Consider the following 12,185-nt stretch of genomic DNA (forward strand, 5'->3'; position numbering starts at 1 on the left):
GTTATAGTATGTCTTTAAAATTATATCTCTAATAAAGGGGAGATAGTAGCTAAAGTAATTATAGATACCTCTCTCCTATAGCCTACTATCCTATTATCACACCTTAGGTAAAGCTAATAGTTAAGTTAACCACTACTTACACCTATGCAGAATATAATAATTAAGTGTAATGATCTTTAAAGTTGTATGCATTCACGCGGCATGTACATAGCAGGGATGTCTGCTCCTCATGCAAGGATCCATACAGATTCTGGACCTGAGCGTTTACCCCTCTCAATCACGAGGTTGACGTCACCTACATAAGATGTCCTGTTCTTTACTTAGTTTCCAGATGGTTTATTTCACTTTCCTCAAATGCTGGATGCACCATATTTGACCATCAGCATGTTCGAGGCAGAACGTATTACTGAGCCTAGTCTCCTTGATAACTTTCTCGTTACGCCTGGGGTCTCTAGCCCGAGCACTGAAGCCTCAGGGGGCGCACCTCAGCCAGAATCACAGACGCGGAAGGCAAGGCTAGTTCTGCTCCAGCCTCTAGTCAACGCCGAATTGCTTGAAGCCTGCAGGATTTGCAACGATAATGGGCTTCTCACTTCCGAAAACGAATTCCTTAATATCCAGCCACTTAGTAGGGCGTGGAGACGGGCAATAACGAGTATTCCGCCCTTTTCTCATTTGATATTCGACCTTACGCTGCCCAAAGAGACTGAAGAATTGAACGACACCTTTCATCAAGTGCACTGGGATACTTTTATTCCGGAGGAAAAGAGTCTCGGTGTCCCTCTACGGGACGTCTTGACTTTGGTCAGGACTATTGCTACCGGAACAAAAATACGAGCCAGTGGTGACGTGAGGTTCGAGGTCGTCTACGAAGAGGTTGAAGGGGCCAAAGGGATAGCGCCGAGGGCGATAGCGAGTCTAAAGAAGCAGCTCCTTGCACTGAGTCAGCAGGTCCGAGAAGTAAAGGACCGAGAAAAGGGCGAGTTAGACGGAAAGACTCGTATATAAAACAAACTCTATATCCAGCGCCCTTAGCTCCTCGCTTGCATCGTTAGTTGGTAGCCTGTGAATGTCCAATGTTTTCCCAATCTCATGTTGATATCTCTAGAAACCAGAATGTCACTGCGGAATCTGAGCTTCAATATGATGTGGGTTATTCGAAGCCGCTCTTGCAGGTAGGTTTTTTATCCGTTTATACTGTTGTCTCTAATGACTTAAGTATTCTTTTGCTTGACTGACCGCCACTCCATGAGCAAGCTTCCAATCAACGGCGCACTCGTCAGTCCAACAGATAGATACCATATCTTACTAACACTTCTACCAACATCTATAAGAATATCTTCATGTAGGCCCTGTGTGCACATCCCACAATTTCCAATAGCCTGTGGTAATCAATAGTGACAGGATCCGGATCTCAAACTACTCAGGCTAGGTTAGTTAAGAGTTCATTCATAAAAATGACTTGAGCTATTGCAATAGACATAGTGGGACTAAAATGCTATGTAAAGAGCATAATAGAGAGGCCTAGTAAGATATCATTAGTGGGCAGCACCATTTATATAGTACTAATTGGTGTATTAAAGCCTTGTGAATCTGTATACCCCAGAGTACAGAATCAGTCATATAAAGCTCATATTACCCATAAAGTCATTATAAGGCCTGCAAAGATGGGCATTAACATTAAAGAAAAGAGCATAAATAGCATATAGTAATTAATTATGCTGGGCCCTAACCCACAGAGGAGTATTCTAATAGTAGCACTAATTATGATTACAATCATCATATATCTACTTCTACTAGGCGAGTACTCGCGTATAACTTGATAGTAGGTAGGTACGTAATATTCAAGCATATTAGAAGTGCTATTAGAGCACATTTTAAAGATAGAAGCAGTAATAATATTATGGTTCTTTATAATATAGGGTGGTAAAATGGCTGCATCACCTTACCTGTATTAGTTAGAGCAAAAAGTAATAATAAGGATAGTAAAGGTGACAAGAGGGCTAATAACTTTGTTACTTTATTATTATCCCAGGGGTACTTCATGTGGCCTAAGAAAGCATAATAAATAGACTAGTCAGTGCTGGGACTTAGTAGATTATGTTTAACTAGCTTCTTGCTTAAAGGTAATGCTCATGTCACTAGGTTTTAGGTCTAGGAATAAGAATATAGTCATTAAAAGCATAAGTCCTCTAATTGGCAGATTTATCCAGAAATACCAGCACTAACTAAGTAATTAGGTCATAAGTCTACTAATAAAAGGTGCAGCAAGAATGGCTACACTCTTGATAATACCCAAGATGCCACAGAAGAATAGCCATTAATAGAGAGGCAAGATATACATAAGATTGGTAAAGAATCCACTAATAATACCCACAAAGCCTGTGCCGGTCACAGCTCTCCTAACCATAAACATGGGGCGATATTATAGCTGTTAAGCAGAGCAAGGAGCCCACTAGGAAGATAACCTAGGCGAGCAAGAATATACACTAGATGGAGAATAGCTTCTATAGCTTGCCAAAGATAAACTAAAGTACATAAGAGCAGAGCCTGAATGCCAATGAATACCAGCCGACATCAGCAACAGTATGGAAATAATCAGCTATACTACCAAATTATGGAGTCTCTAACAGTCCAGGATATCAACTTTTCAATACTTACCTAGGAACAGTGGTGGCGATAATGTTTATGTCCAGCCCTCTAAGAGCAACCAAGGCACTTATTATGGGGTATTTCCTTGCCGATATACTGGGTTACATCGCACCCCGTCTGTACTGGAAGAGGTAGTTTGATTCATTGCGTTAAATTTTTCTTACCATGCTTCTTTGGTTTTAGATGCGCTGAAATTGGACATATATTTTATGTGCCGGACCACATCCTGAAATGCTCTGGGATGTGTCATGACTGAGACACTGGGCCATAGATGTTCTGCCCTCATGTCAGGTAAACATATTCTGGAGCAACTTCCCTGCCCCTAGCCAATACAGAACTGGATTAGAGGTATTGCCTTTTCCGCGGACAGCACGCTGCTGGTAGTGACAGTCATCAAGCAACCTTCAGGCGATCCAAGTTGTTTCATATCAAAGTCTGGCTACTGAGCGACAATTAAATGTATATCACCATTCTTGTATCCACCTAGCCCATGACGACTCTCTGTTCATGATTGTCTGTGACTGAAGCCCTATTCTAGTGGACAATATTTCTTCATTAGACGTAGAAAACGCTCTTGCAAACTGCGTTACATTACAGATTGTATCCATGAATTGGACCATTGTGTGTCTTAGGCCCTTCGTAGCTCGTTCTTGAGCATCCCGATGTGCCATGCCGACTCATTCTTCCTTTCGGCAAGAAACCTTCCACATCGACTTGGTCCCAATCTCCGTTAACTTTATATGTTACACAAAATACTCATAGACTTACATTGGCTGTAACCCACCGTAATACATCGTTCAGATTAAACAGGAGAACTGGAACCACACACCTGAGAGTGGTTGTATATGCGTATTTTCTTATTTCCGTACTGGCACAATATCTGCTTCCTGGGGTTCGCTGTCACTAAAGTCTAGGTATGAAAACAAGTTCATTCATCATACCTGGTTAAGCTCCTCAGCTTCAAGCCTAAGACAGGCCTAGACATCCCTGTTCCATGGAGAATATGTCCTGTTAAAGGCAATGCGTAAAGTCCTTCGTGCTTTCATCATACTTGTGCTATTACATTTGCTTAAAACAGGATCTCCACGTCAGTCAATGTATTTCAACCACATCCTGCCAGATAGCGTCTAAAGTCATGAAGTAAGAGTGTGAAGCGTCATACGCTGTCATACAGTCGATCACACCCTGGGGTGTGAAAGTATAGGCTTTTCTTCCGCAGTTAAACTGCAGCTGTGATACTGGACTAGGAGGGAAAGGATATAAAAACTCAGCAGGCTCTCTATCAATTCCCCAATAACTCCTATGTTCACTTCTCACAATCTAAAAGGTATTCAAGACAGACATCCATCCCTTATTCGTCTTCAGCAGCCAAAATGAAGCTTCTAGCTCTTGCTATGGTGACATGTGTTACAGCATGGACACATCTTCCCGGACCTGGTGAAATATGCCACACTGGTACTCAGCACCCCTGCGCAGACGGGCTCCATTGTCTCGGAATCTGTGGGGCCTACGGCAGACCTCCAATTCCTGGCGGCCCTGGCGTGGTAAGAGACCTATTTTCTTGATGCTCTTCCTAAATACCGGCTAACTATCTGTGGAGTGCGCTTTCGAAGATCCAAGCAGACCTGATCTGTGGCGGTAAAGAGCATGGTAAATGCTGGTTTGCAGCCATTTGCTCCGGCGAGCTGATAATGGACCTAGATTTCTATGTCCTGGTGGCTCTGCAGGTAACCTTTGGAGGGGATGATATTACAGGCGGACATGTGGTAATTCCGGGCTATGATAAATTGCTTCCTGACTCTAGGCTTGGTGTGGGTTTTTCATGTTATTGGGTATTTCCTCACAATAGTCTAAATTGGAATGTTAATTCAGATTTCAAACCTGTACTTCTGGTGATACTATACAGCCTAGACAACATTCACACTCCAGGCCAACTTTAGATTCAAATATTAGGATTTGCCGTAGACAAACGTTTGAAGATCAAGCATTATGATTGGCAAAGAAATCCGATGCACCTTACAGTATCAGTCTTGCTCCATGAATTAGTATCCTCTCAATTTTCTCATTTTATGTATGGCTTGCCTGTTTCATTAGGTCGCCACTTAGCGAAATTAATTATCTATCTATCCCATGACTCTGGACACAGTCCGCTCAGGAAGTTTTGGAGCGACTACAGGCCATTAAGACGGTATATTGGGAAACTGGGCCAACTCAGCGCATTTCGGAGCACTGTAATTGAGAGTTCTTTCCTCTGTCTGGCGGGACTGCAACTATCACATTTCGATCCTCACAAATATGCGACTATGCAGATCATGTTGTCTATCTGTTACTTCACTATCATCTCTATTAGCTGGAAGTTTATCAGGACACCATTTTAGCTTAGTGGTAGGAGTGCATATATGACAAATCATATAGTGAGGTGGTCTGCATTCTTAATAAGCATTTTCTTCAACCTAGAAGCATCCGCATGCGGAGACCACAAAGACCTGTCTAGAGCTCTCTGGATATCAATGACCCTATGAAACAGTGCATATCTGGGGACCTGAGGAACAGCATTAACTAGAGCGAGCCCAGAAAAAGACGGAAAACTAGTTATACACCCACAGACATTGGAATGCGGCGCGGCCTTGGCATATCAATCAGACAGTCAGACTGTGGAAGACAGACACGTAAATGCTCAAAATACTTGGTAGTTGCTAGGATCCAGACCAGGAGTCTTATTTGACGTCTGAGACATCTTTGACGTCGGAGCGATCGTACCCGCCGCCTTGAAGGAAGCAGTCGGACGCAGGATCTCGTAACCATATTCTGTGCCGGTTGCAGTAGTGCTTCGGCCGGGACGGACCGTACGACATTACTGGTGCCCCGCGAGCTGCCAGCCCCACAGTCTCAGTGCACTCATCATGGAAGAAGTGGGATCTGGGAACAAGAAAGAAATTGTGTGATATGAATGCGTATGTTTGTGCTCAGTTAGCCTCAGCTAATTGGCTGGTGCTAACATGTATGAAAACAGTAGACATAATAGAAGTTATATAACAAGAGAAGGTCTACAATTATGAAGTAATTAAGCGTTGATAGTTTTGGGATATGTACCATGCATGTTTTTGCCTCTGTTAAGGTGCAAAGTATTTGTCAAATGGATATTACATCCATGGCTCAAGCATCACATGCCCTTCTCTATTCGTGAACAATGCATGTGCTGTTCTCGCTGCGACTATGCCATCGTAACGTTGGAGTCCAACTGGAACATGTCTCCAAAGGAAAGTAAACCAGAAGAAGTATCCAACCCTCTGCCAAACAGACTTCATCCTAATAGCTAGAGTAGGAAAGGTTATATGACTTTCTTGTGGAGAGAATTAACAGATCTGTGGTGGTTCGTAGGGTGAGGTATCAGAAAATTGGAGATGATAGATTCTGACAATGCTAAAACTCTTCAGCTCTAATCTATGATTATTGACGGGTTTAATGCGCGTAGGCCTACGGAATAGTAATATGTGATGTTGTTTCTTGTATGTTGCATTATGAAGAATCATGTAACTTCCCATTTGCGATAAATGTGGACACAAGAGTACAATTTATTGATATCAACACATTTGTTTTGATCTATAGGTATTAGATGGATGACATATATCAAGCAGCCAACTATTAGCCGTAACCCTTTAGAACACTTCTATTAGAAATAAATGAGAGATTCTTTATAGAAGTAGATAGATGACACTATGAGTCTCGATAAACAGCATTTTTTATTTTCCATTTTGGCTCTTTATCACAAAGGCAGGATGTAATATACAGATATATTTAGGTATTCCTATTTGTTTAAGAGTTGAAAACAACTTTCGGGCCTTGCTAAAAAGAGGAGAGTAAATATTTATCATCTAATGTACATTTATCATGGAATATTGATGTCTATATCGCCTGAGTGCCTTGCCCTTGATTGAAGCTTACGACTAGTCGCCCCTGTGAGTGCTTCGATTCGACAGCTCTACTCCTGTCTCTTGCTCAATGGCTTCACGTCTCTTCTTTTCGTCATATTTCTCGTCCAGTCCAAACTCCGTCACCAATTCCTTCCGCAACTCCACTTGCGGGATCCACACTGCAAGGGGAAACGCCGCGAGGGCGAACGCCAGCAAGACCTGCCAAACGAGCTTCAAGCATGACTGATAGACATCCAGGATTTACGCTGCACGGTTGGATTATTGTCAAAGGTCTCAATGAAGACCTTGGTGGCATGTTCATATGCCCCACCACGAGCCAGGAGTGCGCGGGTGGCCTGGTCGCTGATGTGAGACAGCTGTCTGTCGAACTTGGAGTTGAACACGGCGGCGGGGATGGCGGCGCCCCAGATGGCGCCAAAACTTCGCACGAATGCCCAGCTGGTGGTGGCGATGGCGACGTCCTTCTCTGGCAGCGGAGCCTGTACAGCAGGCAGCGTGGAGGTGAGCGACAGCCCGCCGCCGATTCCTGTGATGATTTGGAAGATGACCCATGTCGCCGTACTCGACTTGTCAGTCAGGAGGGTCAGGAGACCAACCCCGACGGCAATCAGACTGTAGCCGAGAATGATAGTGAGCTTTTACCGGCCGGTGATGGCCACCATGAGGCCACCCGCGATGCCAGCTGGCATGAGAGGGATCACGATGGCGAGAATATCCACCCCGGACCTCATGGGGCTGGCCCGCAGCATCACCTGGAAGTAAACCGGTAGGAAGAACGAGAGCCAGGACATGATGATCCCGTGCAGGAAAGTGAGAATGTAGGCCACCAGAGAAGTGGTGTTGCTGTACACGCGACGCGGCATCGTCGGCTCGCGCGCGATATATTCCTGATGCAGGCCGAATAGAACCAGGCCGAGAGCGCCGACTAGGAGCGGGACGAGGATGTGCCACGAGCTCCAAGTATACGTGGTTCCTCCCCGGGTAAGGGCAATCAGGATGGCTACAATCGCCGCAGAGAGGATCATATTCCCGGAGAAATCCACGCGAGCAAGTCGGTCCTTGAGAGTGCCCTCTCGGTTCCATTTGACCCTCAGAAACAGAGCCACTAAGACCAGGGCAATTCCCGCTACAGGGAGGTTGATGTAGAAGACCCACCGCCAGGTCGTTTTGGTGACGATGGCGCCTCCCAGGACAGGTCCGATAAACGTCCCCAGGGCAAAGGTGCCCATGATGATACTCATTAACTTCTGTCTCTCCCGAAGGGCTACCAAATCAGCCGCGATGATATCGACCATCACAAAGATTCCCCCGCCTCCAAGTCCCTGCACGATTCTCGCGGCAATGAGCATTTCAGTGGTGCTCGCTCCGCCACAGAGCCCGCTTCCCAGGGCAAAGAGGACGACGGAGATGATCATAGGGTATCGCCGACCGAAAATGTCGGACGCTTGGCCGGCGATAGGCTGGACCGCAGCCACAGCCAGAAAATACGCGTTGATTGTCCATATATAAAGCGAGCCCGAGTGCAGCTGGTCCACGATGGTCGGGAGAGCAGTGGCAAGAACGGAGGTGTCCAGGGCAGCAAGAAGGATGGCAAAGCAGAGGCCTGGGAAAACGGCCCAGAAACGCCATCCACGATGTTGCCGCTGAGGAAGAGGATTGAGAGGATTCACAATGGACTCGTCATGCTTTTTGGAAATGGCTTGCGGTATGCGTTCTTCAGACAGGCTCTCAGCCATGATCCTGGTTGTGACGGCCATGACGGGTGTAGGCAGAGGGTCGTAGGGTACGGTCATTGAAAAACATGCGAGACTGACGATTGGAGTTAAAAGAACGAAACAGCTCTGTAATACAGAATTGCGGCTTGTTGATAATTCCACCCCTTCTTTAACCCCATACTGGATCCAGACAAGGACTGGATGGGAAGAAAGACTACGATAAGCATGGACAACTCGGGGCATATCGGAGGCAAACAAAACAGGAGTCTCATCTGAGATCACCCAGTGAGTGTGAGAGACTGGATAAATCGATCCTTACTGCCCAATGAGGCCCCTAGGCTGGTTTCTTTGTCTGCAAAGACGGACATTGCCGGGCCAGCGCACGCTGAAAAAGTACAAGCCAGCGAGTCATGCCAGAAGCGGACATTACAATTTCCCCCAATTAACAACCTATGATAATTTTTTGCAAATGCAGAGATAGTACCGCGGAAGAGAGGCTGAGGTTGTCAGGAGTGTCCTTTACAGTGTGATATTCTCGATCGGGGGAACTTACAACACCGACGAGCGTCTAGCCAGCGTAGATGTCCCCACAGAGCAATTGACCGGCGAGTCCGGCCTAGAGAAGCATCAGTCGACCGCTGATACGACATCCACTATCTCGTACCTTGATCCAATGGCTGGCTGCGTGGTTGGGAAGCTCTCAACGGCTAGACCACCCGTTTTCGAGGGATCGGAGCTCATGCTCCTTAGTGATAGTTCTTAGCTGAGTAAAGGTCCAAATGGGCGATTTGTCTGGGATGATTGCGCCACATACTGTCATCTATCACCGGCTACTTTAAGGTAGTTATATCCACTAAGAGGAAAACCAAAACTTGCGCCGAATGTGGGACAAAGTCTCATCAACGGAAAATACACCTCCGATGCTTTCTTCTGCCTATTGTTTAACGGAGTCGTCCTCAAGCGGCTGAGTGCGGGCAGAGCGGTCCGCTTTTCCCCGTGGATAAGCCACAGTGGTAAGCTGACATCACCCCGAAGTCATTTACCGTATCTAGTGAGAATTCAGGAAGATATGGTCAGCGAGGGATTATCAGCAATATCTAAGCGTCTGGATATGCACGGGTATAGGACATAAGCAGTAGGGAAGATGAGCGGAGGGGTATCTCTATTACTACTCTCTATCATAATGTGAATGTAGAAAATCAACTCAAGTTTTCGTGCGGTTACGAAGTTGCATCACCGTATTATGCCAGAGGAGTTGTGCATATAATACGTGAAGCTCATAAGCCAGCCATGGCAACATCTTGAAATCCCTTGTAGACTGGCTGCCCGGGTGGAGGTTAGAGCATTCAACACTGATGTATGTCACCCTGGCCATTCCATCTGACACCCCTTTCCACAATGAATTCTTGGAATCCGCCATCCATGAACCGCCACGGTAGACCATACGATGCTGCCTTGTCCACTGTTCGGACCAGCCCGTCGGGAAATTTCCAGTACATCACGGCTCCGGCTGTGTCGGTGGGACTATCTTGGATCGCGTCCCTGTTTGACGGGAACTCGGAGCAAGGCTCGGGTGCTTCTGGACCAAGAGCGTGAGGCTGGATAGAAGACTTCTGATTTGTACTCCAGGTCCCAAGCATGAAGGCTCCCATGCTGCCTTGATCGCCGAATAACAGACTACCTGGCGCAAAGGACAGTGGCGGCACCTCTTTGTCCAGAAACCACGCCTCCGGCCCGGCGGCCCGCGCATCAAGAAAGGCAGCAACTAGATTCTGCATCAGATGATGCGCATCATCCTTCTCGGTGTTACTCTGTTCACTGTCAAATGCTCCGTACCCAGCGAGAAGGGACACGGGGACATCCGCTTGAAGGCTGCGAAGGAGGGGACCCAGCGGGTTTGGTTGCCACCAGACCATGAGGCCAGCAGAGCTGACTTTTCCATCCCCCATACAGACTTCGGGACCGCTTCGCTGCTCTCCACGAGGTTGCGACATGCACTTGACTTTGGAAGTTCCTTGATGGAGACTCTCGGGTATGACCGGTCAAGGCGTCGCTTGCCAAGGTATGCGGCGACGATGCTGCCGGCCGCAGCTAATGAGACCACACCTGTAAGTCGAGGACGGTTTTGCATGAAAGTGATGATGTTCATGATGGCGGTGTGGATTGAGTTGCAAGCAAATAGGTCGGGATCTGGAGCATCTGAAGATACTGCGAGCGCATTCAATGGAGATTCAGCGCCGTCACCCGTTGCACCCTTGTATATATTAACGAAGTCTAGGTCCAAAAGAGGTATTGATGATCATTAACTGTTGACTGAATGAGCGATATGCAAACTGCGACAGAGATGATGAATTGAGAAATGCAAGAGACACGTCATCCCCGGGGTTGCTTACATTATAAGCATGGGCTAAGGGCTATAAATACATCCTGACACTCTTTGTACAAATTGGACAAAGGAATATGACTCACCTATAACTGTAACAACTATCGTCAGCTATTGCCACTATTTCCACGTACGGGGTGCAAACATCAGCTCGTTTTAGTATCAGTGATCACCTCCAGATCGTATGCTGTACTACATTATTCGGTAGAATTAAAGAAGCTTGATGGCAACTTATTTGATCTTGCAGGACTGAAAATGCGGCATCCATCGGCCGAACCCCATCCCTTTTGCAGAAAGCAGGAAGACGGGCCTCACTATCACCAGCAGTTCGCTTGCATAAACGCCTACACCTTCCTCTTGACGTATTTGCTCATAGATTGACAGTCACCGAGTCACTCAGATCATACAACTGTCAACTCAACGTCCATTCCTAATCATTGTGTTGGGGCCGGTGTGGCCAGATGGTAGGCCTCCAACTGCCTCCAGCGGTTCGGCATTAATCATGTTTGTGCTCGAGAAGCATGCTGAGGTTGCGCTGTCAATGGGCAATGGCATCTCCATGTTAGCCACGTGGCCTACGGGTCCCCATCAACTCAGCTATCTCCCTCCGGTTCAATGTGACGCAGTGCCAGTGAACCATTTTTTTTGGACCGGGGGCCGGAATGGCCGGGTGATACAAGATAATCTACTGTACACCCATGCTGAGAAGAAGTACGTCAATTTTATTAAGTTGTGTACGTTATGCACCCAATCTAACATTATAAGTCATTGGTATTGGCTTCTTTCCCCTGGAAAGACGCAATCTCCTGCAGAATTCTGTTTATGACGGCCTGCCTGACAAAATCATTTGTCCATACCAAAGCGATCATCAAGAATGTCACGCAATTCCCAGACCCGGTGGAGGTTCTGCCTTGCAGACGGCACTGTTGAGACTGGTGACATGGTCCTCAGTTGTGACGGGGTCCACAGCTTGATGCGGAGCTTCATGTGGGATCAGCAGGCATCGACAGTACCTCCGAGGCCTTCAGCATGTACTTTAAGAACTACACCTGTGATCCATTTCAATCCCAGGCCTCAGCCTTGTGAACTGGGCAACCTCGCCAGCTACTTGATCGATGTGAGGTCAGCCGGAGGACGTCACGGGAGGGATCATGTTTTCGAGGGAGCAAAACATCCGGCTGGTCATCAAAAATACTGGCCATGATTACGCGGGCATGTCGACGGGAAAAAGGTGGACTGTCCCTGTGGACACGTAACCTGGGCTCGACCCAGTTCATCTACACTTATGAGTCCTCCTACTACAACGGCCAGCCATCAAGCTCGGGGGCCGGCGTTCAAGGGTTTGAGGCGTATGCTACGGCCAACACGACGGGACAGGGCTTTGTTGGCGGCGTCTGTCACATTGTGGCTATCGCAGGCGGATTCGGCCTGGGTGGAGGCCACTCGATCCTCTCCAACAGCCACGGAACGGGGTCCGATAACGTGCTGGAGTGGGAAGTG

At 47.0% G+C, this 12,185-nt stretch overlaps 4 protein-coding genes across 4 annotated transcripts; 2 read left to right on the forward strand and 2 right to left on the reverse strand.

The window, feature by feature from the left end:
* Window positions 1-334: 334 nt before the first annotated feature.
* On the forward strand, window positions 335-1,218 carry P174DRAFT_438116 (uncharacterized protein). Its single transcript, XM_024826460.1, has one exon. It carries the CDS (start codon window positions 355-357, stop codon window positions 1,006-1,008), a length of 654 nt encoding a protein of 217 aa, XP_024688277.1. The 5' UTR covers window positions 335-354; the 3' UTR covers window positions 1,009-1,218.
* Window positions 1,219-6,599: 5,381 nt separating this feature from the next.
* On the reverse strand, window positions 6,600-9,190 carry P174DRAFT_501104 (MDR family MFS transporter; the record flags this gene model as incomplete). The annotated part of the gene is made up of 6 exons (XM_024831014.1): window positions 8,967-9,190; window positions 8,856-8,918; window positions 8,622-8,752; window positions 7,230-8,574; window positions 6,832-7,199; window positions 6,600-6,745 (listed from the first exon to the last, which is right to left on the reverse strand). Exons 1-6 carry the CDS (start codon window positions 9,041-9,043, stop codon window positions 6,600-6,602), a joined length of 2,130 nt encoding a protein of 709 aa, XP_024688278.1. The 5' UTR covers window positions 9,044-9,190.
* Window positions 9,191-9,384: 194 nt separating this feature from the next.
* On the reverse strand, window positions 9,385-10,451 carry P174DRAFT_509553 (uncharacterized protein; the record flags this gene model as incomplete). Its single annotated transcript, XM_024831572.1, has 3 exons — window positions 9,385-9,620; window positions 9,688-10,174; window positions 10,216-10,451. 3 exons carry the CDS (start codon window positions 10,449-10,451, stop codon window positions 9,507-9,509), a joined length of 837 nt encoding a protein of 278 aa, XP_024688279.1. The 3' UTR covers window positions 9,385-9,506.
* Window positions 10,452-11,286: 835 nt separating this feature from the next.
* P174DRAFT_53819 (uncharacterized protein) lies at window positions 11,287-11,944 on the forward strand. Its single transcript, XM_024832376.1, has 2 exons — window positions 11,287-11,396; window positions 11,451-11,944. The coding sequence occupies exon 2, from the start codon at window positions 11,560-11,562 to the stop codon at window positions 11,887-11,889; it is 330 nt and encodes a 109-aa protein (XP_024688280.1). The 5' UTR covers window positions 11,287-11,396; window positions 11,451-11,559; the 3' UTR covers window positions 11,890-11,944.
* Window positions 11,945-12,185: the final 241 nt, after the last annotated feature.

The sequence above is a fragment of the Aspergillus novofumigatus genome, assembly GCF_002847465.1.
Source record: "Aspergillus novofumigatus IBT 16806 chromosome Unknown P174scaffold_1, whole genome shotgun sequence".
Classification (NCBI taxonomy): Eukaryota; Fungi; Ascomycota; class Eurotiomycetes; order Eurotiales; family Aspergillaceae; genus Aspergillus; species Aspergillus novofumigatus.